General features: G+C 58.9%; 1 protein-coding gene across 2 annotated transcripts; it reads left to right on the forward strand.

Annotated features, from left to right (window-relative positions):
• Positions 1-13,562: 13,562 nt before the first annotated feature.
• AIRE (autoimmune regulator) lies at positions 13,563-27,143 on the forward strand. 2 transcript variants are annotated; one of them, XM_031665788.1, is made up of 14 exons: positions 13,563-15,244; positions 15,676-15,850; positions 16,092-16,247; positions 16,607-16,681; positions 17,442-17,555; positions 18,800-18,945; positions 19,133-19,213; positions 20,231-20,346; positions 21,431-21,530; positions 22,059-22,241; positions 22,839-22,960; positions 23,573-23,675; positions 25,658-25,720; positions 26,866-27,143. In XM_031665788.1, the coding sequence occupies exons 1-14, from the start codon at positions 15,113-15,115 to the stop codon at positions 26,944-26,946; spliced, it is 1,647 nt and encodes a 548-aa protein (XP_031521648.1). In that variant the 5' UTR covers positions 13,563-15,112; the 3' UTR covers positions 26,947-27,143. The 2 variants fall into 2 exon arrangements, with proteins under 2 accessions (XP_031521648.1, XP_003895460.3); XM_003895411.5 differs by lacking the exon at positions 13,563-15,244 and having other exon boundaries at positions 15,263-15,850.
• The last annotated feature ends 578 nt before the right edge of the window (positions 27,144-27,721 follow it).

Below are 27,721 nucleotides of genomic sequence, written 5' to 3' on the forward strand. Positions count from 1 at the left end.
ATGAGGACGGGGGGCCAATGGCCGCTGCAGCCCCTGCTTGCCTCTGGGCCCAGCGTTCGACCCCCTCAGAGATCCCCATGCTCCAGCCACCCACAGTGTCCCCCAGGCTCAGCAGGGACCCCTGGGGATGCTCTTGGCCAGCCGCACCCTTGAAGGCAGGACGATCAGGGAGTGGAAGAGAGACTCACAGGTTTCACAGGGCTGCTGCCACGGCTCCGGGTACAGGCAGCTGGTGGGCTCGAGGTTCCAGCGGTCCAGGGCCTCCAGGCTCAGGGTCCCCGGGGAGGACTGGGCCATGGAACGAGGGACAGCACAGGCAAAGAATGAGCTGGAAGGATCCAGGCCCACCTGGGACAGCGGGAGGCCAGAGGGCACCAGGCCGTGGGGGCGAAGAATCTGGGCGTGTCCCGCGGGGGCGGGAGGGGTGGGGGCGGGGCAGCCCTTTAGTGCCGGTGTGCAGTGGGAGGGGCGAGGAGCTGCTGGGGGTCACTTGGGGTGGCGAGCTAGGAAGCTGGGGGAGGGGCAGGGAAAGGGAATTCTCAGGTGGGGTAGGTTAAGAGCTCAGTGGGGCTGGGGGATTGGGGTGCAGAGGATGGGGCCCTCAGGGTGGAGTGAGGGGTGGGGTTTAGGGACCTCAGTGGGGACGGGGTTCAGGGGAGGGGTGGAGATGGGAGGACTGGGGATGGAGCGGATGAGGGGGGTTTCAGTAGAGGGGGGCCCTTGGGGTGGGGTGGAGGATAGGGGTGGCTGTGGGGTTGGGGCAGGGCGCTCAGAGGTAGGGCTTAGGAAGGTCATGGGGTGGGCTTCGGGGCAGGGGTGGGGAAAGGGATGAGGGTGGAGGGGTGGAGGGGTGGAGTAGGGCAGGGCTGGGGGTTGGGTGGAGTTCGCCCCCTGGGGGGAGGTGGATGAGGATCAAGTGGAGGTGGCCCTCAGGGCAGGGTGGGTGGGTGGAGGGCGGGGCTTAGGGAGATCGGTTGGGGGATTAGGAAGGGAGTGGGGGTGGGGGTAGATGGTGAGTTGGAGATGGGGGAATCGGGGGGGGGGGGCGGGCGGGGGGGGGGGGGGTGGGGGGAGGGGGGGGGTGGGCACTCGGGGGCGGGGGGGGGGGGGGGGGCGGGGTTCAGGGCAAGGGTAGGGACTGAGTGAAAGTAGGAATGGGGATATGAGGCCGAGGATGGGGATTTCAGTGGAAGTGGCCTTTAGGGCAGGATAGGGGTGGAGAATGGGGTGGGGATGGGCCTTCGGGAGCTCAGGGTGGGGCGGGATGTGAGTGGCGGTGGAGGTAGATGGGGAGGAGATGGGGGTGTTCAGGGGAGGTGGCCCTCTTGGCGGGATAGAGGGAGGGACGTTCAGGAGACAGGCTTGGGAGCTCAGTCTGGAGCCCCAGGTTTGGGGGGCAGCTGTGGGGGAGAGAAGGAAACCTGAGGGGTGGGGTAAGGGGTGTTGGGTGGGGAATGTCAGGGCAGGTCGGGGGCTGGGGATCTGGGTGGGGGGGGAAGGTGGGAGCAGGGAGATGGGGAGGGCAGAGAGGCACTGTGGGAGGTACAGGGTGGGTTGGGAAGGGGGACTTTGTTGGGGGTACGCTGGGGGCTTCAGAGCAGGGGGCGGAGGGCCGTCGGGCAGGGCTGGAGCCACAGGACAATCATGGTGGTGCTAGAAAGTGGGAGAAGACCCTTGCGGGAGGTAACCCCCTGAAGTGTGGGCTGGGCCTGGCGACTTCCTCTTGCAGGTACCACATGAGGGGTCACCACACAGGGGCAGCCTGATGGCCCCTTGGCCCCTGGCCCAGGTTGGCATCTCAGGGAGGATTTGCCTGGGTGGGTGCCCCACACCGGGGCTTTCTCCCCCCGCCCACAGCCCAGCCTCTCCAGGAGTGAACTGCTGGGTCCCAGCGGAGGCTGCCCAGTGCCTGAGCCTTCCTCCCTGGAGCTGTCAGGCCGCCCTACAGGGGGGTCTGAGAAACTCGCAGCCAGGAGGACCCTGAGGCACTGCGACCATGAAGTGTCACGTGGGACCCCGGTGGATCCCGGGACAGAGAGGGGCGGTAGCGAAAGGAAAATCTGAATAAAATCTGGCTCGTTGGCTGTAACTCTGCGTGTCTGCAGGTTTGTTCGCATAACCACGGTGTCCATGGCGGCCTGAGGGCTGGGTGGGGTTGTGGCGGTTCTGGACTAGCGCCTCAAGGTTTGTGTAACTTTAAAGCTGTTCCAACATAGTTTCTTTTTTTAATGAAAAAAAGTGAAGGGAGAGAATATTGATGATGACAATGAGATCACTTCCCTGTGTTTGAGTAAAATGATCTTCATTGTTTCCTCCTCCTCTTATTCCAAAGAGCTTTGATTTTTAAGGAGCTCACTGGATTGAAAGTGATTAGAAGGAGCCAGCGGGTACAGGCCCATCCGTCCCCTTACCCCAGCCCCACACCCAGCCTCCGCTGCCCTGTAGTGCTGTTCCCACCAGCACACGTGCAAAGACGGGAATTCCTGGGGACTGGTTTTGTCTCCAAGGAAGGGCAGTTTTCTTTTTTCTTTCTTTCTTTTTTTTTTTGAGACGGAGTCTCACTGGTCGCCCAGGCTGGAGTGCAGTGGCGTGATCTCGGCTCACTGCAAGCTTCACCTCCCGGGTTGACGCCATTTTCCTCTCAAGTTGCTGGGACTACAGGCGCCCGCCACCACTCCCGACTAATTTTTTGTAGTTTTCGTGTTAGCCAGGATGGTCTCCATCTCCTGACCTCATGATCTGCCTGCCTCGGCCTCCCAAAGTGCTGGAATTACAGGTGTGAGCCACCGTGCCTGGCCTCTTTTTTCTTTTTCTTTTCTTTTTTCTTTTTTTTTTTTTTTTTTGAGATGGAGTCTCGCTCTGTCGCACAGGCTGGAGTGCAGTGGCACGATCTCGGCTCCCTGCAAGCTCCGCCTCCCGGGTTCACGCCATTCTCCTGCCTCAGTCTCCCGAGTAGCTGTGACTACAGGCGCCTGCTACCACGCCCGGCTTGTTTTTTGTTTTTTTTTTTTTTTTAGTAGCGACGGGGTTTCACCGTGTTAGCCAGGATGGTCTTGATCTCCTGACCTCATGATTCACCTGCCTCAGCTTCCCAAAATGCTGGGACTACAGGTGTGAGCCACCGTGCCCAGCTTCCAGAAGGGCAGTTTTCTAACTTCACACTCCAGAACCTCCTGCAGTACAGGAAGGTTCTGTCCAGGGAGGGTGCTCTGGCGTAGGCCACAGGACAGGAAGCCCCTCGCGTCCGTCAGAGCCCCCAGTCCCTGCGCACCCCACTGCAGCTCAGCAGAGACCAGAGCGGTCCCAGCAGGAGAGAGGCCCAGCAGGAGAGAGGCCGGATGCTCTGCAATGGGCCCCAGAAGAGCCGGCCTCTCATGGGAAGCTCTCTGGGAGCTCAGTCCCTGAGGCCCCCACTGGCACCAGCCCTGTGATATAGCCACCAGCACGCCGACCTCAGGTGCTGGGCACTGGGGGAACTCTGGCCTCACTCTCTGATGCCCCAGGAAGCCCCAAGGCCACAAACATGGCAGGGTGCATCTTAAAGCTCCCCAGGCAGGGCTACAGGGGCTGGTGGAACACAGTCCCCGCTGTGTGGCTGTCCTTCCCTGGCACTCATGGGTGCATCTGGCGCCTTCCTTCTGCATGAGCTCCCATGCCCTCACCCAGCCTGGAAGCCACCTGTGTGCTGGCTTGATGGGGTGACCCACAGCTCACTATACATTGATTTCTGGTGCTGTTGACCTAGGGGTCTGGAAAGGCCCTGTGACTCAACCTGGCCTTGGCCCGGGCCCAGCTGGACTCGCAGTGGCCACATACAGCCAGGGCCATGAGGGTCAGGGAGAAAGGACAGGACGGCAGCCTCCGCTGTGGAAGCCCCAGGGGCCTGGGTGTGGTCACTGAAGCCTCACCCAGACCTGCTGACCGATGCACCGACCCCAGCAGGAACAGATTGTCTCACCTCTGCCTGATCAATCTACAGACAGCAGAAGCCAAAGCCCAGCATCTGGGGACACGCTTATGTCCTTGGGCCTCTGAGGGGCAGACTGAGGTGGTGATCACGGCAGGAGAAGGACGCGTGGTGACCCCTCCACATTCAGTGGCCACATTGAGTCACATGACCCACCCAGCTGTAGTGGGGTGGGAGGTGGTGATGCTTCGTGTTTGTGGAGTGAATGAACGAATGAGCAAACATTCATTCTTCTCCTGAAGACGAACTGCCGAACTGCCGCTGGACTTAGAGGTGACATGAGCCCTTGTGTCGTTTGACCTAGAGAGAACTGCAAGAGCCCCAGGGCCCACAGTCCGCAGACTGCTCTCCAGTGCCACACCCAGGCCTGCGGCTCTCTGAACAATGGACGAAGCTGATGCTTTGATATTGAGAAAGACAAGCCTGGGAGTGAACCCAGCACCCATAGCGAGGGCCTGGTTCTCTTTTGCAGACGTCAGCAGCCTCGCAGAGCAGATGTCAGACAAGACTGTTCGAGACAAAAATAAGGCAAGTGAAAAAATAAGGCCACTTCCAAATCTTGGCTCCCACAAAAACAAGGTCCCGGGGCCACCTATAAAAATGACCAAGCATCCCCCTCTTCTGGCTGAAAGGGGTGCGTGCAGTCTCTTCCCGGACGCTAGTTGGGGTTCACCGAGGCTCCCCATTGAAGAACCGCAGCCCTCCTAGCGGAGCCCGGTCCAGAGTTGCCACGGTGAGCACAGTCAGATCGTCAGGGATACGCCGCAGTCACAGTTTGCATCTTTGTATTAGAGTCTCTGAGAATCCCGAAATACTATGTCTGCTTCACCCGTTAAATTATCCACCATTTCCCCTAAACGTACGAAGTAAAGGAAATTTCCCTTATGGTACCTTTGTAAAAGCCGTGTACGAAATTGTGTTCTGGAAAACACGAGTTTTATTATTTGTGCATGCGTCACATATTTTCGTAGCTCAATATTAAAAAGCTGCAAAGTGGGAACAGTGAAGTGGTGCCAGACTGTGTAGCCCCAATACTACTGAGCTGTGACATAAAATCTCTGGCAAAGCTTAAGTCTCTCTTCTCTGTCCCTTTCATTTTTTTTTGTAATCTTTGGTTGTTTTTTCTTATTAATTTGAAAGCCTCTTTGTGTGTAAAAGATATTGACTCATATAATCCTTGATATATGTCACAAATATTTTCTTCATTTTGTTAACCTATTTTAATGTTTAATGGTATTATTCCATGCAAGCATATTACATTATCATTTAGTCAGGTCTATGAGTCTTTTTTTTTTTTTTTGAGGAGTCTCACTCTGTTGCCCAGGCTGGAGTACAATGGTGTGATCTTCACTCACGGCAACATCTGCCTTCTAGGTTCAAGCAATTCTCTGCTCAGCCTCCCGAGTAGCTGGGATTACAGGCATGTACCACCACACCCAGCTATTTTTAGTGGAGACGGGGTTTCACCATGTTGGTCAGGCTGGTCTTGAACTCCTGACCTCATGATCTGCCTGCCTTGGCCTCCCAAAGTGCTGGGATTACAGGCGTGAGCCACTGTGGCCTGCCTTGTCTATGAGTCTTGTTTTAGATTTCCATTCTTCCTAACACATTTAAAAAGTTCCTCTTCACCCCAAGATGGTAGAAGCATGCACCTTTATTTTCTTTGGGTATTTTATTTCATTTTTTCCATTTCATCTTTTCATGTCTTCATTTAAGTCATTTTATATATTAATTCTAATTGGAATAGTTTTAATGTTTGCCATGGCTTTTGCAAATTACTATCCAGTTCTGTCAAGACCACTTATTGAATACACCCTTCATTCTCTGATGCATTCAAAACCATGTGTCAGTCACCTGCGTCTCTGAACGCCTGGGTCTCAGGCTTTGCATTTCCCTCCAGGGGTGTGTCAGTGTCTGCCTCGGCACTCCTGCCGCACTGGCTGTAGCTTTATACATTTAAACACCCTGTGCCATGTGACAGTCTTAGAAGTGTCTCGTCTCCTGTTCACTCACCTTCCAAAAGAACATTAAATCAAGTTCTTTGAAAAATCCCATTGGTAATTTGATTGGAATGGTATTAGATTTACACACTAATTAAGGAGTTAAATCCAGGCCGGGCACGGTGGCTCACGCATGTAATCTCAGCATTTTGGGAAGCCGAGGCAGATGGATCACCTGAGGTCAGGAGTTCAAGACCAGCCTGGCCAAAATGGTGAAACCCCATCTGTACTAAAAATACAAAAATAAGGCCGGGCGCGGTGGCTCAAGCCTGTAATCCCAGCACTTTGGGAGGCCGAGGCGGGCAGATCACGAGGTCAGGAGATCGAGACCATCCTGGCTAACATGGTGAAACCCCGTCTCTACTAAAAATACAAAAAACTAGCCGGGCGTGGTGGCGGGCGCCTGTAGTCCCAGCTACTCGGAGGCTGAGGCAGGAGAATGGCCTGAACCTGGGAGGCGGAGCTTGCAGTGAGCCGAGATCGCGCCACTGCACTCCAGCCTGGATGACACAGCCCGAGACTCCGTCTCAAAAAAATAAAAAATAAAAAAATAAAAATACAAAAATTAGCCGGGCGTGGTTGTGGGCACCTGTAGTCGCAGTTACGTGGGAGGCTGAAGCAGAAGAATCGTTTGAACCTGGGAGGCGGAGGTTGCAGTGAGCCAAGATTGTGCCATTGCACTACAGCCTGGGCAACAAGAGCAAAACTCTGTCACAAAAAAAAACAAACAATAAACAAACAAAAAGTTAAATCCAGCCAGGCACAGGGGCTCACACCTGTAATCCCAGAACTTTAGGAGGCTGAGCTGGAAGGATTTCTTGAGGCCAAGAGTTGGAGACCAGCTTGGGCAACATAACGAGACCCCACCTCTGCCCAGAATGAGGCGGGAGGATCACTGAGCCCAGGAGTCACTGCTCCCAGCCCAGAATCCCAGCAAGATTTTTTTAATAGATAGAAACAAAATTATTCTAAAATTTATATGAAAAGACCAAAGAAACTAGAATAGCTAAAACAATTCTGAAAGATAAGAATGGGCTGGGTATGGTAGTTCACGTTTGTAATCCCAGCACTCTGGGAGGCCCAGGCAGGCTGATCTCCTGAGGTCGGGAGTTCAAGACCAGCCTGACCAATATGGTGAAATCCCGTCTCTACTAAAAATACAAAAATTAGCTGGGTGTGGTGGTGTGCACCTGTAGTCCCAGCTACTTGGGAGGCCGAGACAGGAGAATAGCTTGAACCTGGGAGGCGGAGGTTGCAGTGAGCCGAGATTGCACCACTGCACTCCAGCCTGGGTGACAGAGAGAGACTCAAATAAAAAAAAAAAAGAAAAAGAAGAATGAAGTGAAGAATCAGTTTGCTAGGTCTCAAGATGTATTATATAGCTACAGTAATCAAGACTATGTGATATTGGTAAACAGACACATAGATCAATAGAACCAAAGCAGAGAACCCAGAAATAGATCCTTACAAATATGCCCAAATGCTTTTTAATTAATTAATTTGTATTACAAATTCACATAACATGAAATTTACCATTTTAACCATTCAAAAGTTTAAAATTCTGTGGGAATTAGTACATCATGATCTTGTACAACAGTCATCACTGTCTTAGTTCCAGAACTTTTTCATCCACTGTAAGAGAAAACCCCATACTCATTAAACAGTCACTCCTCGTTTCCCTTTCTCTCCAGCCCCTGGAAACCACCAATCTGTTTTCTGTCTCTACAGATCTGCCTATTCTGTGTATGTCATATAAATAATTCATACAACGTGTGGCTCTTTCGTGTCTGCTTACTTAGCATAGTGTTTTTGAGGTTCATCCACATTGCGGTAAGCATCAGTACTTCATTCCTATTTACAGCTGAGTGATATTCCATCATATGGCTATACCACATTCTACGTATCCATTCTTCTGTTGATGGACTTTTGGCTTGCTTCTACCCTTTAGCTGTTGCCAGTGGTGCTGCTGTGAACATTTGTGTACAAGTTTTGCTTGAATACCTGCTTTCAGTTCTTTTTGGTGTATCCCCAGAAGTGAAATTGCTAGTTCATAAAATGATGCTATATTTAATTTTTTGAGGGACTGCCAAACTGTTTTCTGCGGTGGCTGCACCACTTTCTGTTTCCATCAGCAACTGTGGGGATTCCAATTTTTCTACATTCTCACCAACATGTGTTATTTTCTGTTCTTTGATAATAGCCATCCTAGTGGGGGTAAAGTGGTATCTCATTTTATTAAATCGGCATTTCCCTAACGATTGATGATGTTGAGCATCTTTTCATGTGCTTGTTGGCCATTTGCCTATCTTCTTTGGAGAAATGTCTATTTTAGTCCTTTGCCTAGTTTTCAATTGGATTGTGTAAGAGTTTTCCATATGCTCTGGATGTTAGACCCTGATCAGATATGTGATTTTTCAAATATTCGCCGGGGGGATTTTCACTCTCCTGACAGTGTGCTTTATTGTATAAATTTTTTTTTTTTTTTTTTTTTTGAGACGGAGTCTCGCTCTGTCGCCCAGACTGGAGTGCAGTGGCCGGATCTCAGCTCACTGCAAGCTCTGCCTCCCGGGTTTTACGCTATTCTCCTGCCTCAGCCTCCCGAGTAGCTGGGACTACAGGCGCCAGCCACCTCGCCCGGCTAGTTTTTTGTATTTTTTAGTAGAGACGGGGTTTCACCGTGTTAGCCAGGATGGTCTCGATCTCCTGACCTCGTGATCCGCCCGTCTCGGCCTCCCAAAGTGCTAGGATTACAGGCTTGAGCCACCGCGCCCGGCCTGTATAAATATTTTATTATACTGCATTTTATTCTGAGACGGAGTTTCACTCTTGTTGCCCAGGCTGGAGCGCAATGGCGAGATCCTGGCTCACTGCAACATCTGCCTCCTGGGTTCAGGCGAATCTCCTGCCTCAGCCTCCCGGGTAGCTGGGATTACAGGTGCCTACCACCACGTCTGGCTGATTTCTTGTAGTTTTAGTAGAGATGGGGTTTCATCATGTTGGCCAGGCTGGTCTCCAACTCCTGACCTCAGGTGATCCACCTGCCTTGGCCTCCCAAAGTGCTGGGATGACAAGTATGAGCCACTGTGTCTGGCCTATAGAAACATTTTAATTTTGATGAAGTCCAGTTTATTTATCTGATGTTTTTGGCATCATATCTAAGAAAATACTAACAAATCCATGTCATGAAGATTTCTCTCAATGTTTCCTTCTAAGAGTTCTGTAGCTTTTGCTTTTCTATGTAGGTCTTGGATCCATTTGATTTACTGCCTAACTAACTTTTGACAAAGATATAAAAGAAATGTAATGGAAGAAAGACAATCTTTCAACAAACTGGACACCCACGGAGTGGGGTCAAAGAGCCTCAGCCGGCCGGGCGCGGTGGCTCAAGCCTGTAATCCCAGCACTTTGGGAGGCCGAGACGGGCGGATCACGAGGTCAGGAGATCGAGACCATCCTGGCTGACACGGTGAAACCCCGTCTCTACTAAAATACAAAAAACTAGCCGGGCGAGGTGGCGGGCGCCTGTAGTCCCAGCTACTCGGGAGGCTGAGGCAGGAGAATGGCGGGAACCCGGGAGGCAGAGCTTGCAGTGAGCTGAGATCTGGCCACTGCACTCCAGCCTGGGCGGCAGAGCGAGACTCCGTCTCAAAAAAAAAAAAAAAAAAAAAAGAGCCTCAGCCTAGATCTCACATCTTCTATAAATTTAACTTGGAAGGGATCACAAAGATTTAAATGTAAACGTAAAATTATAAAACATTTAGAAAAAAACATAGGAGAAAATCTTCAGGATCTAGGGCCAGGCAAAGAATTCTTAGAGTTGACTCCAAAAGCACAAGAAAATAAATGTAAAAGGAAAAGTTGATAAATTGGATTTCTTCCAAATTGAAGGCCGGCCTCGTAACTGAAGCATATGGTCCTGCTACACCCAACACTGGGCTGGTGGGCTAACCGGATGGAAAAATATGTTTATCCAAGTATGGCCTGAGGTCTCCAACGGCCATTTTGTGCCCTGCTGCAGTCAGCACCTGTTGTCATCCCTTCCTCCTAATTTTAGGCTTCCTGCTATTTACAATCCCTGGACGATGGACTGTTGACTCTGGGATCAAAACAGAAAAGCAGGTGGGCCCCACGGTGGGCTGTGCAGTTCCAGATGGGTGTCCTGCCCAACCCCAGAGCACTGCACTCTCCAGGGCATTTGACCTAGTGCCCCTGGTGACTTCATGTCCTGCTGCCAACAGCGCACCGACCCCCAAAGTCACTTTTTGCATTTCTAGGAGCTTTGGTCCGTTCAGCATGACCAGACTGGAGAGGGAGGAGAGAGGCAGGGAGGGCAGCAAAACCAGAGTGACTCAGAGTGTGTGACACTCAGCGTGAGAGGTGTCTCGGTCCACTGTGCTGCTGCAGGAGAATCCTTAGACCAGGCAATTATAAACAGTAGAAATTGGCCAGGTGCGGTGGCTCACGCCTGTAATCCCAGCACCTTGGGAGGCCGAGGTGGACAGATCACGAGGGAGGCTGAGGCAGGAGAATCACTTGAACCCGGGATGCGGAGGTTGCAGTGAGCCGAGATCGCGCCACTGCACTCCAGCCTGGGCAACAGGGTGAGACTCCATCTCAAAAAGAAAAAAAAAAAAAATTGAAATTTATCATTCACAGTTCTGGAAGCTGGAAAGTTCAAGATCAAGGCACCATGTCTGTTGAGGGCCTGTTGCCTTTTTCCTGGTTCCTAGATGGTACCTTCTACATATCCTCACATGGAGGAAGGGGCACAGGGGCTGCCTCAGGCCCCCTCCATTTTTTTGAGACAGAGTCTGCTCTTTCGCCCAGGCTGGAGTGCAGTGGCGTGATCTCAGCTCACTGCAACTTCCCCTCCCAGGTTCAAGTGATTCTCCTGCCTCAGCCTCCTGAGTAGCTGGGATTACAAGCATGCCACCATGCCCAGCTAATTTTTGTATTTTTACTAGAGATGGGGTTTCACCATGTTGGCCAGGCTGGTCTCGAACTCCTAACCTCAGGTGATTCACCAGCCTCGGCCTCCCAAAGTGCTGGGCTCAGAGGCATGAGCCACTGTGCCCAGCCATCAGGCCCCTTTTATACAGGCAGTCATTCGTTCCTGAGGGCAGAGTCCTCGCGACTTAATGACCTCCCAAAGGTCCCACCCCCTACTACTATCACCTTGGGAGTGAGACGATAACGTAAGAATGCTGGGGGGAGACCAACATTCAGTACATAGCTGGTGGGCTTCGGGGAGGGCAGAGGGCAGGGCTCTGTTCTCCCAGGGCCTGTCCACTGAGAGGGCCCCGGCCCACCCACTGGGCTATTTGGTAAGACTGCAAGGCAGATAGTCAATTCTGCAAAAAAAGAAGAAAAAATCTGGCACCACAGCCCCCTAGTTCACTGAGAAAAGCGACCCTGTCTGGACACATACCCACAGTGGGATGCAGGGGAGATGCCAGACCAGGGAACCTGAGGCCCAACCAGCGGGGCAGGTTTGAGACAAGACTAGTAGGAGGGGAGGGGGCAGGAGGTTCCCCCCCACCCAACGCCCTTGGCTGAGCAGGGGTGCTTCTGAGCTCACCGGTGCTCGGAGCTGCCTCCCCGGCTTGGACACCTGTGTAGAACGGCCGTCCCGCCCAACAAGCAGAGGCAACTTCCTCTCTACCGTGAGGAAATCGAGGCCTGGTGAGAAAGCTGGTGGCCAGGAGGGTGCTAGGGTCCTCGCAAAGTGTCCTGAGGAGACCCACACCTCCCTTGATGCCAGACCACCTGGCCAGGCTGCAGGAGCAGGGTCCGGGGCCTCCAGGAACCAAGGCCTGGCCCGGGCTCCACATCCCCCGAGGCCATCCTGACTCAGACTCCTGGCCTCCGGGAGCCTGGCTTTTCCAGGGAGCTACAGGGGACGGAACCTCCAGCTAGAGCAGGAGAGAAGGCATGGAGTCCAGGCTTGTCTGAGGGGCCAAGGCCAAGCCCCCTCCAGCCCCTTCCCTGCTCTGCCATTAGGACCTGGCTCCTCCCGACGTCCGTACACATCACATAGGCAGCGTCCCCCCTCTTTGCAGGCTGAGAACATCTGACGTGACCTGGGCACCTGAGGGGCACCCAGCACAGCCGGAGCATGGACCTGGAAAGCCTCCGTTCTTCCGTGCATCAAGGTCTGAGTCATGGTTCTTAGCAGCTGCGTGACTCTGGCCAAGCTCCTCCCTGCAATGGGCCTCAGTTTCCACATCGTGATGGCACTAATCACGATGAAACAACCTGAGGAGACCGTTCTGCCGATGGAGTGAGCAGAATTACGAAGCTCTCAAGGCCTAGCCCAGGGCGTGGCAGGCCCGCAGGCGCCCAAGGGAAAAGCATGGATGTGGGAGAAAGGGCTGCCGGGCCCTCCCCGCTCCAGCGAGGACATGGGGCTCAGGGATAGAGCCCAATACTGTCCCAGAGCTCTGCCCAGGCGCCTCTTGGGGAAAGTGAGACTCAGTCTCACAAAGGCATCAGCCCCACTGAAGACAGGGCCAACCCCCCAGCTCCTCACTCCACTCCAGGGGTCTATGTCACCAGGGCCTCCTCCAGGGAGCCTTGGCAGCTCCAGATCACCCGCGGGCAAGGGGCTGGGATGGAAAGCCCCACGGCATGGTGGAAAGTCCAGAATTCTACAGGGGCCTCTTTGTTAACCTCCATGCAAGAGGCTGGGTGACGCCTGCCCACAGGGGTCAGGCCCCAGCCCGATGACACAGGTGCACCCGCAAAGATTTCAGGTCTTTTTAAAAAAGTGAAGTGCAGACTTGGATCCTGCTTTGCAGTTTTTAATTGCCCTTTAACTATCTCTTGGCTAAGGCATCCATTGACTCACTTAACCATCTGGGGAGACAAAAGCCACCAGGGAGTGACTTCAGGGCAGGATGGCCTCAAAGGAGAGAAGAAAGCCCCCCGAGTTGCCGGCAGCAACAGTTACTGGTCATCCCAGAGCTGCGTGCACTGGTTCCCTGGCACCCCAGGGACTTTTATGCATGAACGGTGGAGCCTGTGGGCCCGAGGGTTGCCATTGAACTTGATGTTGGTGAGCTCTCCCCACGTGAGAGCCTGCCCGTGGATGAGCAAGGAAAATGGGGGTGTTGCAGGAGCAGGCAGGGATCCCGTGCAGAGCTGGGCTTCTGTATGACTTCCGCTTGCACTTACTTAAATATTTTTGCTGTAAATACAGAACTACAGGGGAGAGGGCAGGAAACCCAGCGAGCAGCAGCCTGGTCTGGCTGGGGACAGGATGTGCCTGTTGGAGCGGGGACCGGCAAGGCAGGCAGGCAGGTGGGGGGCTCCCCTCCCGGGGTCTTCGGAAGGCGCAGTGCAGGGAGTGAGAGCACACTCCACACGCCCAGGCATGGGCAGCGAGAGGGCCCTGCTCCCAGCTCAGAGCTCCCAGGACATTCCACACAGGAGCCAGCCTGTTCCTCCCCCTGCACTGCCTGATACTCCACAGCCACCACTGGCTTTCTGAGATGGATCCCCTCCCCCACAGCTCCCCACGACGTCCCCAGCACCTGACCCCAGGCTGACCACCTCAGTCACCACCTCTGGCCCCACCTTCCTCCCCAGGTTTGTTCCCAAACACCCCCAGAGTCTTTTCCAGACATGCAGAACGTTCAGGGGGACCTTGGGCCTGGAGGCGGTAGGAGAAACCGAGACCGACCTCCGGTCTGGAGAAGAGGTGTCCGCCGCTCCCCATCCTGGACTCTGGCTGCCCAACAGCAAACGGCACGCCTGCGCACATGGGACTCTTGGTGACATCTCTCACTGCATCAGTTATCCCCTCATCCCAGTGCTGCCCGGATTCAGCCTTCCTGGTACCTTCGTCCACCCTTCAGCCCTAAGCCTGCTGGCCAGGTCATTCCCTTCTCCCACTCAGTGGGAACACTCGTGCCCAGAGTCCTCTTGTGGTTCTCTGCAGCCTGCACACAGGGCCTGCCTCCCTGGCTTGACCGCAAAGACTAGGGAACTGTGTTACCAAGGCCTCCCACTGAGGCCACCCTACTCCAGGCCATGCCTGCGCGGCTGCCACAGCCTCGGCACCATTGCAGGCCCCGGGCCTCTGCACCTGCTCCTGCTTTACTGGGGGCACTGTCCCCACCCATGTCCACCTGGGACCTTTGGCTCCTGCCCACTGCAGCTCCCCTCCAGGACACCTTCCCAGATGCCCCTGGAAGTTCCTGTCCAGGCCACAGCATCCCTCAGCCTCTGTCACTGGTCCTAGGAAGATCCCTAGGGAGCCCTCCCTCAGGGCCACACTCAGGGAACCTGTTGTGGGGCTGGCCATCTTCCTTCTAAAGCACCTGGAGGAAAGAAGTAGGGGGTCAATGCGAGCGAGCCTCAGTCTCCAGGCGAATGCGCCCTTTTTAAAGATCAGGGAACTGAGGCTCAGAGAAGGAAAGGGCTTGCTGGCATCACACAGCCAGCCTGAGATGGTGAAGTCAGGAGCCTCCCCGGGGACGCCCAGGGCTGCGGTACCGTCTCCTCCATCAGACTGGGCCTCCACCTGGCTCCTCCCACAGCCCCAGGCGGGCCCCTGAGCAGGGGCTTTCAGCTTGTGTGGAGGTCCCCCAGGGACACCACCCCGATCCAGCCTCCATGGAGGCTCTTGCCGGCCACTGGGAGGGGCCATTGCACCGCGGGCAGCCCCTGCCAGGCCCTGAGGCCCGAGCTCCCCGCCTAGGATACCTGTCCCGGCTTCGCCCCATTAGAGCAGGGCCCTGGGGGAGGCAGGACGGGGCCACACTGGGAGGTGAGAGGCCTCTGAGTCCCGCGCAGAGCAAGTCTCCGTCCCCAGCCCCCAAAGCAGCTGCCCTGGTGGGTGAGTCAGGCGGGTGCGGAGACTTCCCAGGAGCGAGGGAGGGAGCGCAGCGCCTCCATCACAGGGAAGCGTCCCCGCGGGAGGCTCTGGCCCTGATTGGGCGCCGGGGCGGAGCGGCCTTTGCTCTTTGCGTGGTCGCGGGGGTATAACAGCGGCGCGCGTGGCTCGCAGACCCAGGGAGACGGGCGGGCGCACAGCCGGCGCGGACGCCCCACAGCCCCGCCGGGACCCGAGGCCAGGCGAGGGGCTGCCAGTGTCCCGGGACCCACCGCGCCCGCCCCAGCCCCGGGTCCCCGCGCTGACCCCATGGCGGCGGACGCAGCCCTGCGCCGGCTTCTGAGGCTGCACCGCACGGAGATCGCGGTGGCCGTGGACAGCGCCTTCCCACTGCTGCACGCGCTGGCCGACCACGACGTGGTCCCCGAGGACAAGTTCCAGGTGGGCCCCCCGCCCGCCCTCCACGGCTCCCAGGCCCTGCGAGCCAGGGATAGTCCCCAGGGAAGTTCCAGGAGGACCCCGCCCCATGCCTCCCGGCCCCTCCAGATCCCCAGGCCCCTCCAGCCTTCCCCAACTCCCTCCCGGCAAGGAGCCAGGGCGTCCCTGACGACAAGTTAGAAGTTGGTCCCCTTCCCCCAGCCGCCTGTACACCTCACCCCCAAGCCAAGGGAATGGCCTCCAGGTTCCCCCAGTCCCACCCTCAACAGCCTACACCACCACCTGACCCCACCACAAGCCAAGGAGATGGGCGCGGAGCTGCCCAGGTCGCCAGCACCTCTGCCTGGGAGCTCCACCCTCTAGTCATGGTGGAGATGGGCAGGCCGCAGGGTGTGGGGGACCGCGGCAGGGACCCTCATGCCACCCCACTGCAGGAGACACTTCGTCTGAAGGAAAAGGAGGGCTGCCCCCAGGCCTTCCACGCCCTCCTGTCCTGGCTGCTGACCCAGGACTCCACAGTCATCCTGGACTTCTGGAGGGTTCTGTTCAAGGACTACAACCTGGAGCGCTATGGCCGGCTGCAGCCCATCCTGGACAGCTTCCCCAAAGGTGGGTCCTGGTGGGCTCGGCCATGCTGGGGGCCTGGGGCAGCTGCTGTCACCTGCTCAGCCCAGCTGGACTGGAACCAGCGTGGTGTTTGAGGAGCCCGTGGTCCCAGGACCATCTTGGATCCTAAGAGGCAAAGGGGCCAGGCCTCACCCACCTGGCCAGGGTGTCCAGTTTCTGGGGCCTATCCTCCCCCCGGAGAAAACCCTGAGGTTGGGACCCTGCTCCTGCCCCTGAGCTGCAGATGTGGACCTCAGCCAATCCCGGAAGGGGAGGAAGCTCCCGACCATCCCCAAGGCTTTGGTACCACCACCCAGACACCCCACCAAGAGGAAGGCCTCAGAAGAACCTCGAGCTGCCGCGCCAGCAGCCCTGACTCCAAGGGGCACCCCCAGCCCAGGTACCCCACAGGGGAAGCCAGCCGGGGTCTCCAGTCTTCCCCAGGAGCCCATGCCCCCTCCCCACCCGGGCTCCTACCCACTGGGCGTGGAGCCAGCCTGCCTGGGGCTGTGGGGGTCTCCTCTGGGTACTAGACCAACACACTGGACCAGCCTCTCAGCTCCCTCCTGCCTGAAGGGTGACCTCCCCAGGCTGGCAAAGTAGGCAGGCGAGTTTCCTTTTACTGATGAGAAACCAGAGCCTGGCAAAGGGAATACCCAGCACTGGGCCCCCTCCACCCCTCCCTCCTCCGGCCCCTGCCCACCAGCACTCACCCCCACTGAGAGGGGAGGCCAGGCTGCCCCCAGCTCTCCCGTTCAGGCTCTCAACTGAAGGCCAAGCCCCCCAGGAAGGCGGAGAGCAGCGCAGAGCAGCAGCGTCTTCCACTTGGGAACGGTGAGTGGGGCCCAGTGGGAGCGCCTCCCTTCTGCCTGGCCAGGGGCAAGGGGTCGGGGGTCAGAGCAGGGCCTGCCCTCTGAGACCCTGTCCTAGGGGCTGCGGACATGCTGGTCTGGCGTGTCATTCCAAGGGCCTAAGCTGCACCACCAGACCCAGGAAGGGGACACCTTGGGTCCATGCACGATCTTGCCAGTCGCCCCTGCCCCCACCACACCCTGGTTCTGGGACCCCCTTCTCAGGCACTTCTCTGCCCATCCACTCCCTGTCCTTCAGGACCAGTCCAGACATGGCTTCCTCTAGAAAATCATCCCCGGCCCCCAGCTGCGTGCAAGCTGGACTCTTCCTGTCCCCTTCTCCTTCCTTCCCAGGGCTCTGGACTCCAGAGACCCCCTATGCCCACTGCTGCCTGCCCTGAGGGCAGAGCCTAGGAACTCTGTGTCCCTCCCAGCACAACACAGGGCCCATGTCATGGTGGGGGCTGGTCACTGGGCATTCCTTCCTCTCCATTGTGCCAGCTCTGCTGACACTGCCACCCCCAGCACACGCACACATGGGTGCACACACGAACACACACGTTCTCGTGTCTCTGCCCTTACCTGTGGGCTGTCTGCACAAGGCGGGGCTGGGCTCCCTCCTCGGCCTGACCTGGCTGGAAGGAAAGGGCTCTGCAGCCCCGTACTGCCTGCTCCTGGCACAGAGTTTGTGCTCGGGAACTGTCTTCCCCATGGGTGACCCCAGTGGGTGCTCCCTTTCCCAGGGATTCAGACCATGTCAGCTTCAGTCCAGAGAGCTGTGGCCATGTCCTCTGGGGACGTCCCGGGAGCCCGAGGGGCCGTGGAGGGGATTCTCATCCAGCAGGTGTTTGAGTCAGGTAGATGCTGTGGCGGGGAGATGGGACTGACGGGGAGACCCAGGCTCCAAGATGGAAGGAGGATCGCGCCCCTGTGTTCCCCTCCGTGCCCCTCTCCACGCCCCTCCACGTCCCTCCGCGCCCCTTTGCACCCTGGTGGTCCCACAGCAGGCAGGGCTGTCGCTCATGTAGCCAGAGTTTCTGCCTGTGGTTCTGATGACTTTGGAAGAGGAGAGTGGGCACTGAAGTCTCCCTATCGGGGGACCTTCTTCAAGGCCGGTGGTCTAGGCCCACATCCCAGCCCGGGATGCGCTGCACCCCCAGTCACCTCCATCCATGTGCATGGGCCCTCCTGGGCCATGTGGCTGCATCCTTAGAAAGTTCTGTCTGTGCTGCCGAGACCCTCCAGGGTGTCTGCACTCTTCAACCAGGACAGCCTGCAGCGTCCTCACCCCCCATTCCCTGGTCGGCCTGCAGCGTCCTCGCCCCCCATTCCCTGGCCAGCCACTGACCCCATGCAATCACTAGTGCCATCTGACCAGGGCACAGCAGGGCTGCTGGTGGCAGACCCACCGTGCCATCGGGCATTCCATCTACAGTCCCTGCCACGGCGTCTCCTCAGTGCTGGGCATGGGCTGGGAACACCAGGCACAGCCAGGGCCCTGGTCTTGCACTTCTGGGTGGTCCCAAGACCCACTGTGTTACTTCCTAAGGCTGTTGGATCAAATGGCACAAACTGGGAAGCTTGAAATGACAGAAATGCCAACATCAAGGTGTCCCGGGGCCACACTCCCTCTGCAGGTTGCAGGGAAGAATCCTTCCTTGTCCCTCCCAGCTGCTGGTCGTTATGCGGGTGTCCCTGTGCCCCTTGTTCCTGGGCTCAGGGTCCCACCACTCCAGTCTCTGACTCTGCGGTCTCACAGCCATCTCCCATGTGTCCTCTTTACAAGGGCACCAGTCATTGAACTTATGGTCCAGTGTGACCTCATCTTAACTAATCACATCTATAATGACCCCAATTTCAAGTAAGGACACACTCTGAGGTTCTAGGTGGACGTGAACTTTGGGGGACACTATTGAACACCCTGGTGTAGACCTGGAACAATCCCCGGGCCCCAGACTCGACTGGGGTGGGGGCGGGCTGGAGGAACGCAGGCTGTAGGAACTCCACCTGTCTCTGCTAGACCCCAGTCCGGGGCCTACACGACTGCCAAGGCAGGTCCTGCTGGGTAGGTGAGCCAGGACCAGCCGGCATCTCCTCCCAGGGGGCTCCAAGAAGTGCATCCAGGTCGGGGGGGAGTTCTACACTCCTAGCAAGTTTGAAGACCCCAGTGGTGGGAAGAACAAGGCCCGCAGCGGCGGTGGCCTGAAGCCTCTGGTTCGAGCCAAGGGAGCCCAGGGCGCTGCCCCCGTAAGCACCTGACCCTCCCTGGGGAGCCCGGCTCTTGATGCACCCCCACCCCAGGAACAGCATTGCCTCTGGGGGAGTGGCTCTGCTGGGGGGCTGGCGGCTGCTGCCGAGAGACGCCTGGTGCCACAGCCGTGTGCACCCTCGCTGCTCAGGCTGCCCCCATTGCTGATGCCCCTCTTCCTTGCAGGGTGGAGATGAGGCTAGGCTGGGCCAACAGGGCAGGGCTCCTGCCCTTCCAGCCCTCCCCAGTGACCCCCAGCTCCACCAGGTAATGCCCTAGACCATAGGAGGGCCCCTGTTTGTCCTCGCTCTCCTCGGGTGGGTCCTGCCGCCTCTGCCTTGACCTGGGCACTCAGGGATGAGCACTGGGGCCTGAGCCCCTCCCACAGGGCAGAGCTCTTTTTCTTTAACAGACAGTATTTTCTCCTGATAATATATAATTGTAATATTTAAATAAGTCAGAGAAAGTGAGGTCCTCTCAGGCTCTTAAAAGCACAGCGTTTGGTCCAGGCTGTACGCACTGCTCTCAGCTGGGCCCATGGGTGGGCCGGGCGCCCCTGCTACAGCCAGGAGCTTGAGGGTCCACTGGGAATACCAGGCTCGTCCTTGGTCCCCAGCATGGTTTCCTAATGAGGTGGAAGCAGTGTGGGGGGTGCCTGCCGTGGTGGGTTACAGAACTTGACCACTTGGCACCAGGGGCTCTGTGGGGCCCTGGCACTTAGAAGTGACAGGGCCCAGTCCTGCCCTGCAGGGGCACCCAGGCTGGCAGGCGTCTGGCGGATTGTTAGAATAAGTAAGGTCACTGCTGTGCAGGACCAGCCTAGTCTGGCTGTCTGGAGGGATTCTGGAGGAGCTGGTATCTGGGAGACCCCTGAAGGCACAGCAGGCACCATCCAGGCAGGGCACAAGGAGGGTGGGGCCTGCGGGTGGAGGGTTCAGCAGGTGCTGAGGTCAGGAGAGACCTCCCTGGGCCTGGCCCCACTGCCCTGTGAGGAAGGGCGCATGTGGTGGGTGTACAGTTCCAGCCCCTGGAACACAGCAGCCCGTGAGAAACCGGGTTTTCTTCCCAATAGGGATGGCCCCGAGGGGTGTCCGTTAGAGACCAGATGGATGGGGAACAGGTGGTCAGGGTGGAATTTCAGGCCCTGGCAGCATGGGAGCAGGGCAGAGACCGGGGAGTTCAGGTACCCAGAGATGCTGGGGGAGCCGTTTTGGGAAGGAGGTGGCTCTCGGGAGGGTGCTGCACCCCAGCCCAGTCTGCATGGGCGTCTCTTGCCTGTGCCAGAAGAACGAGGACGAGTGTGCTGTGTGCCGGGACGGCGGGGAGCTCATCTGCTGTGATGGCTGCCCTCGGGCCTTCCACCTGGCCTGCCTGTCCCCTCCACTCCGGGAGATCCCCAGGTGAGCCTGCACCTCTGCCAGCGCAACCAGGTCACCCCAGTTCACAGCCACCTCCACCCACTGACCCTGAAGGGAAGCCCCCCCAGGCTCTCCCATCCCTGATGGAAGGGGGCTCTGAGTCAGGTCACTGGGCCATGGGGCCAGGGCCTGGGTCTTCCCACCCTGCCACCTGCCTCCCAGCCTGGCCACACTGGCTGCCCAGCTGGGCCCCTGAGGGCAGCAAAGCAGAACAGAGACCCCAGGTGAAGATGCCACCCTGTCCAAGCTCATCCCAGGCTGCAGCCCACACCCCCAAGCCCCGCCCCAGAGTCCCACCCCAGACAGGGCTGGGGAGCACAGAGGCCACAGAGCTGCACCCCCAAGGGCAGGTGGGAGCTTGTCCACCAATGCACAGGACCCCGGGCTTAGTGGGGGTGGGAGGCCTCCTCTGTGTTCATATCCCAGCACTCCCTCCCCACAGCCCACCGAGCCCTGCCCTCACTCCAACCCCACAGGACGTGGCAGTCTGTGGGAGGAAGAGCTCTGGGAGGAGTGGGGACCCACGTTCAGGCGAGGCTCTGTCCCAGCCCCTAAGTGGCCTTCACCAGGCCCCCTCTCAGCTTCTTGCGTCATCACTAGAATAAGAGGCGCAGCCAGGGGCCTCGCTCGGCTCCTTCTGAAGCCGTCCTCCTTGCTGTCTCTTCCTGCCCTTGATCACCTCCCATTCTGCTGGGTGCCATTCCCCTTAAGGAAACAGGATGGGTCCCGGGACATAAACAGTCAGCTTAGGGGGGCCCCCAGCAGGGCCCAGCCCTGAAAGGCAGGCAAAGCCACTGTGGGCTCACAGGTGTTGGGGATTCCTGGGGTTCATCAGAGAGCACGCCAAGGGGACCCTGATCGCGCTGGCCAGGGCCACCCCACTAAGGGTAAATGTCCCCCGGGGGCTCTCCCTTCCTGTGTCTCTGCCCATCTCCCTGCTGTGCCTCGGTTTCCCCTCTGTAAAAGGACATGGTGCAGCGGAGCCCTCGAGCCCCACCCGTGGGTTTGGGGATCTGTCACCCGCTGTCTTGTTCTGCATGTCTCTGACTGGTGGACACACGAGCAGTGGGACCTGGAGGTGCTCCGGCTGCCTGCAGGTGACAGTCCAGGAGACGCAGCCCCGGGCAGAGGAGCCCCGGCCCCAGGAGCCACCCGTGGAGACCCTGGTATGGCCACGCCCACTTCTAGGCCGGGCCACCCCTCCTGTCTGTCTGTCCCCTGGAGTCCTGTGGGACAGGCCTACCCCAGCCGCAGCACTGTGCCCCTCATGCACACGCCTGGTCCTTGTGGTCCCCTGCGGTGGGGCCCCCATCATGGTTCCTATAGGCGGAAACCCAGCTCTCCTGGCTGCGGATTCACCCTGGGGAGGCACTATGAGTATTGATAATGGCCCTAGAAGATGTGCTCATCGTTCTGCTGCTGTGAACACAGGAGGGCTACTGTGCACAGGCCCAGTGTTCCCTCTGACAGCCTTGAGGGCCAGGGGGCCCCTCGTGTATAGACGGGGGAGGAGGGAGGACCACAGAGCCGGGAACTGCCACAGGCCTTTCCCACTCAGTGTGGACGCCTTCCACCACACCGGCCCTCCGCCGGCACCCTGCTGCCCCGGGTTTCAGGGTCCCAGCAGTCACTGACTCCCGGGTGGTGCCCGGCAGGTGCCCACGGCCCCTCTGATGCTGACCCTTGGGTTCCAGCTCCCTCCGGGGCTTAGGTCGGCGGGAGAGGAGGTGAGAGGTCCACCTGGGGAGCCCCTAACTGGCATGGACACGGCTCTTGTGTACAAGCACCTGCCGGCCCCGCCTTCTGCAGCCCCCCTGCCAGGGCTGGACTCCTCGGCCCTGCACCCCCTACTGTGTGTGGGTCCTGAGGGGCAGCAGGTGAGTGGGGAGTGCAGGCCAGGGTGGGCTCTTCAGGGAGCCCAGGACCTACATGGCGGATGAATTCACCTGAAACAGGAGGAGAGGGAGGCCAGGCGAGACAGGGTCTGGGAGGCACAGGGCCTGGGGCTGTGGGGGAGCGTGGGGGGCTTCAGGGAAAAGGGGAGGCTCCTAGACCTCCACTCCAGCTCCTGGCCCTGGGCATTACTGCTCCCCACACAAGGCAGGACAATGAAGGGGGGGATGGCCCAGCGCACATGGGAGCCCGCCCCACCCTGCCTCAATTCCCCTCACTGCAGTCCTGTGGGCACCGCCCTTCAGGAGACTCCTGCACTCAGCCCCAAAGGAGGCCAGGCCGGCCAAGCGGGAGAGAGGTGTGGGCACCAGGCTTGCCTGAGGGTGCTTGGGTCTCCCCTGCATCCTGGGGATGGGACTGGTCCCGCTGTCCTGCAGCCTCGGCCGCACCGTGAGGCTTCCCACTTGTGCCCAGACCCGCTGTCCAGCCCTGGGTGGTCCCAGGGGAGAGCACGGAGGCCTTGGGTTCAGCTACGTTTCCCCCCGGCCCCCTGTGTCACCCCACGGGGTCGCCTCCCACAGAGTCCAGCTCCTGGCGCACGGTGCGGGGTGTGCGGAGATGGTACGGACGTGCTGCGGTGTGCTCACTGCGCTGCCGCCTTCCACTGGCGCTGCCACTTCCCGGCGGGCACCTCCCGGCCTGGGTGAGTGTGGTTGGCATGGAGGCCCAAACCCATACCCACACCATACAGCTCAAACCACACCCCATCCACACCCTACACCCTATACTCATCCCCCACACCCCCCACCCACCCCACACCCTACAGCCCACCCCATAACCTGCACCCCACTCCCACCCACACCCCCCACCACACCCTACACCCCATTCCCACCCACACGCCCCACCCACACCCTGCACCCCACCCTACACCCTACACCCCACCCTATAACCTGCACCCCACTCCCACCCACACCCCCTACCCACACCCTGCACCCCACCCACAACCCCCACCCTGCACCCACACCCGACACCCACATCCCACACTTCAAACCCACATCCTATACCCCACACCCACATCCTACACCCCACACACCATACCCACACCCTACACCCCCCCCGCACCCTACACCCCACCCAAACCCACCACTCCCACTCTCCACCCATACCCCTTCCTCACACCCCACACCCCATCCCCCACTCGCCACCCATGCCCACACCCCACACCCAACACCACCTCCCAGCACCCCACACTCCATACCCCGGAGGTGGCACTCCTGCTACCCCCAACCTGGCAGCCCCTCATCCTCTGCTGCAGGACGGGCCTGCGCTGCAGATCCTGCTCAGGAGACATGACCCCGGCCCCTGTGGAGGGGGTGCTGGCCCCCAGCCCCGCCCACCTGGCGCCCGGGCCTGCCAAGGTCAGTGCCACAGGAACCCTCCATGAGTGCTGGTGGTGGGGGTGGGGGACCCCTTGGGTTGGGGTTGGGGGAGCACGTCTCAGGACAAACCCTGGGTGCCAGCTTCGAGGGTTTGCACCATACACACTGACCATGTGGTCATTACCTGTAGACAATAATTTCCCTTTAAACCTAATTCTTTTTGGCAACTTAAATATAGTTAAAAGGAAGCTGCCTCCAGGGTTGGTGACTGACATCACGGTTGGTTGTGTGGCCGCCTCACAGCAGAGGCCTGAGAGTCTCACCAGGGTGCCCTGGTGGGGTGAGGGGAGAGCAGGAGTGCCAGGCCTGCAGGAGTAAGCCCCAACCCCGTCTGACCCCTCCAGGCAGTCTCACCCGCAGTCCTCCCTGGGGCCAGGATCCACCCCATTGTGTGGCCGGAGCCTCTCAGAGAGGCAAAGCAACCCTGGGTCCAGCCAGTAGCTCTTCCTTTCCTCCTGCTCTACTGTCAGAGAGGACCCGGGTGGTGGGGGGACCCCTGACTGCTGGGGCGGCCTGGCTTGCCCTGGAGCTGGCTGTGGGGGCGGCTTGAGTCACTGCTGCAGGAGCCTCAGGGGTGGTGGCCTCTTGCCCTGACTGTTCCCAGCAGAGGCCTCCTGAGCACATCCCAGCCACGGAGGAGCCTTTAGGGATCCTGGGGTGATTACATGTCCCACCTGCTCCACTGGCCCACACACTTTCCCAGCTCTGCCTCCACCCCATATACACCGTGTGGTGACAGGCCACTCCGGCATGGTACTCCCGGGCAGGTGACGGGCCACCCCGGCATGGTACTCCCAGGCAGGTGATGGGCCACCCCGGCATGGTACTCCCTGGGCAGGTGACAGCCCGTCCCAGCATGGTACTCCCCAGGCATGTGACAGGCTGCCCTGCCATGCAGGCTCTGGCCTGGCATGGCACAAGCCTCAGACCAAGCCCTGCCCTTGGGGCTTTTGTGGAACAGTGGCTTGGCCTGCAGCTGTCGCTGTCCCCTTCCTTCTAGAAGCCTCCCTCCTCACACCACCCACCTGGAGTCCGTGCCCTATGCAGATGCCCCTCCCCAACCCCAGGCAGCTTTCTTGCAGCTGCTCCTGCGGCGGGTACCTCGTCATTAACCTACTGGGTTCTGTCTTTGAACAGCAGAGACCTCTGTGTTTTCATTGCGGTGTGAAATGTAACGCCATGTTAGAGGAAAAGTTCTGGCTGGCCTTGGCCCCTCCCCAGCCTGCCCCCCTCCCCCAGGGTGGTTGGGTGTGTCCCCAGCCTGCCCCCTTCCCCCAGGGTGGTTGGGTATGCCCCCACACCCCGTCCTGAGCAGGTCTCCCACCCACTGGCAGCATCTTTAGGACCAGGGGAGCATCCAGGGGCTTTCCCCTCCAGACTGAACAGCCCCTCCCTCAGCCACGCAGGGCTGCAGGGCCTTGCAGCGCCAGTGTTCACCCGAGTGGAGGAGCTGGGATGTGGCTGTTTGGGGCTACAAATGGGCAGTTCCACAGGGTTCAATTTAATATGGTCTCCTCTTTGCTGGGGGTGCCCACCTGGGGACCTTCCCCCACTCTGGCCGCTCACCCATGGCGTGGGCTGGCCCTGGTGGTGCTTGTCGGGGGCGGGGGTGGCATGGACCAGACACTTTCCTCTCTGGGCCTCAGACTTCCCCTCTCAGAGTGGGGCTTCCTTGCTGGTTCCCTGAGCCCCCTCGTTTTCCCCAGGAGGCCACACAGTGTGGAAGCTGTCTGGGGGCCGTGGGCAGCTGGCCGTGGGCAGTGAGCAGGACCCTCGGCAGGCAGCCCCAGCCCCATCATGCCCACGTAGCCCTGTGCCCTCACCCCCAATGGGGCTGGGTGTAAGAATTCCCATCTCAGTGTGGGGGGGAAATACCCCCGCGGCCCGTAGGCCCTGTGGCCTCTGTGTCCCCGCCAGGGCTGTGGGAGTTCGGTTGACCTCTTCTCTTTCCTGGATTCCAGGATGACACTGCCAGTCATGAGCCCACTCTGCACAGGGAGGACCTGGAGTCCCTTCTGAGCGAGGTAATGCCTCCCCTGGCCTCGGCTGCACCTGCTGCTCCTCCACTCCCCCTCCCCTGCCTCAGCCGGCACCCAGGCCCCCCATTCTGGGCACACTGAGGACTGCCAGCCCCCGCTGCTCTTGAGCCATGGAAACTCAGGCTGTCCCTGCGCCACCAACCAGGAGCCCCAGTGCTGCTGAGCCCCTGGCATCCCCCCACAGGAGCCCCCCAGCCCCCCACAGGAGCCTCAATGCTGCTGGGCCCCTGGCACCCCCCAACAGGAGCCCCCCTGGCCCCTGCCCCGGCAGGAGTCCAGTGCTGCTGAGCACCCCCAGCCCCTCCCCGACAAGAGCTCCCACACGGCCCCTTGCCCAAGGGCCTGGACCCTGGCAGGCAAGGCTCGAGCACCAGGCCCAAGATCCACTTTCCCAGGGAGGGTGGGGTGTGGGAGTGGGGGGGTCCCGGGCCCCAACCCTCTGAGAGTTGCTTGCCCCTCCCAACTCAGGCCTTTCTATGTTAAGATGGGCAAGTAGAATCTGTGGGCAAAGTGTGACTTTTAAAGCCTTGTCTGTTTTTGGCAAGAGGATAAGCTCCTCCAGCCTCCACAGGTTCTCCTGTGTCCGGCGTGGCACCTGGGGGTCCCAGCTGACCATGGGGCAGGGGTCCTGCCCTGTGCAGTGGCCATGCCCCACACACCCTGACTGTGCAGATGTCTGTAGAACCCCAGGGCCGGAGAGTGGGCCAGGGGACCCAGCGCTGGGTAATGGAGCTGCTTCTCTGGACGGGGTCCCCGGATATAGCTGGAGAAATAAGGGTCAGGCTTACAGCCTCTCCAGGGTGGCGGCCTTATTCTGCTGGCATTGTGGGGCCTGTGGGAACATCCTGTGGGAACATCAGGCTCCTGAACAGAATGAGAAGCAGCCGGCCCTGACCCCCAACCCCGAAGGAGCCACCCGAGGAGGCAGAACTGTCATGAACTGCCATGGGGCTGTGCCCTGGGCTTACAGGATGCAGTGAAATGTACAGGACGGGGTCCTCCTCTGACTGGCCTGTGCCGTGGGGCCTCGGGCCTCAGTTTCCCCTCCTTTGAATTAGAGGGAAGATTGGACGATCCTGTGGCCATGGCGGGGCGCCCCTGGAGGTTCTCACAGTTGCTCTGTCCCACAGCACACCTTTGACGGCATCCTGCAGTGGGCCATCCAGAGCATGGCCCGCCCGCTGGCCGAGGCGGCCCCCTTCCCCTCCTGACCCTGGACGGCCGGGACACGCAGCTCTGATGGGAGGGCGCCGAGAAAGACACCTCCTCCCTCAGCCCTGGAAGCCGGCCGGCTGGGACCCAGAAGGGGACAGTGCCACGTCTTGTCAGTCCTCGGCTGTAAACACAGCCCTGTGTCTGTGGGGACACCAGCCATCATGTGCCTGGAAATTAAAACCTGTGGTTTCGAGATGCTTGTCAGTGGGGGCATTTGTTTGGGGCATTCGTGTGCCTGGTGCCTGAAGTGTTGGCCAAGCTGGCTGGAAGGGAGCTCGCCGTAAGGGAATGGGGTGCCTGTAGGCAGGAGTTCACCAACAAAACCACGAGGCTCTGTTCCATGCCTCCCACTGCCCCCCAGCAAAACCCAAGCCTTTGCTGTACACCCCGCAAGACCCTGCATGGTCCGGTCCCCAACCCCGGCCTCCACCCCTTACTGTGCTCTTGGCCTCCCTCCGTTCCCCCAGCAGCCAAGCTTGTTCCTACCTGCTGGCCTTTGCTAGGCGTTCCCTCTGCCTGGACGCTTCCTCCCCTGGGACTCTGAGTCTGGCTCCCCATCATTGACATCTCAGCTCCAATGTCACCTCCTCATTCATTCATTCACTCATTCATTCATTCAAGAAACCTTTATCATACATCTTCCATATGCTGAGTATTTTCCTGGGACTTAGGGGGGCCCCAAGGAACATTTTGGTGGGAGGGGTGGATCATGTAAAGAAGAAGGGTGGCCCTAGATGGGGTAACTGCTGCAAAGCAGGAAACAGGCAGAGC

The sequence above is a fragment of the Papio anubis genome, chromosome 4, assembly GCF_008728515.1.
Source record: "Papio anubis isolate 15944 chromosome 4, Panubis1.0, whole genome shotgun sequence".
NCBI classification, from domain to species: Eukaryota; Metazoa; Chordata; class Mammalia; order Primates; family Cercopithecidae; genus Papio; species Papio anubis.

Excerpts from the sequence above, each read along its gene's own strand:
- AIRE (XM_003895411.5), top strand. The coding sequence starts at position 15,475 with ATGGCCTCCAGGTTCCCCCAGTCCCACCCTCAACAGCCTACACCACCA. Across the intron at positions 23,676-25,657 it reads TGGCGCCCGGGCCTGCCAAG|GATGACACTGCCAGTCATGA; the intron begins GTCAGTGCCACA and ends CCTGGATTCCAG. Across the intron at positions 25,721-26,865 it reads TGGAGTCCCTTCTGAGCGAG|CACACCTTTGACGGCATCCT; the intron begins GTAATGCCTCCC and ends TCTGTCCCACAG.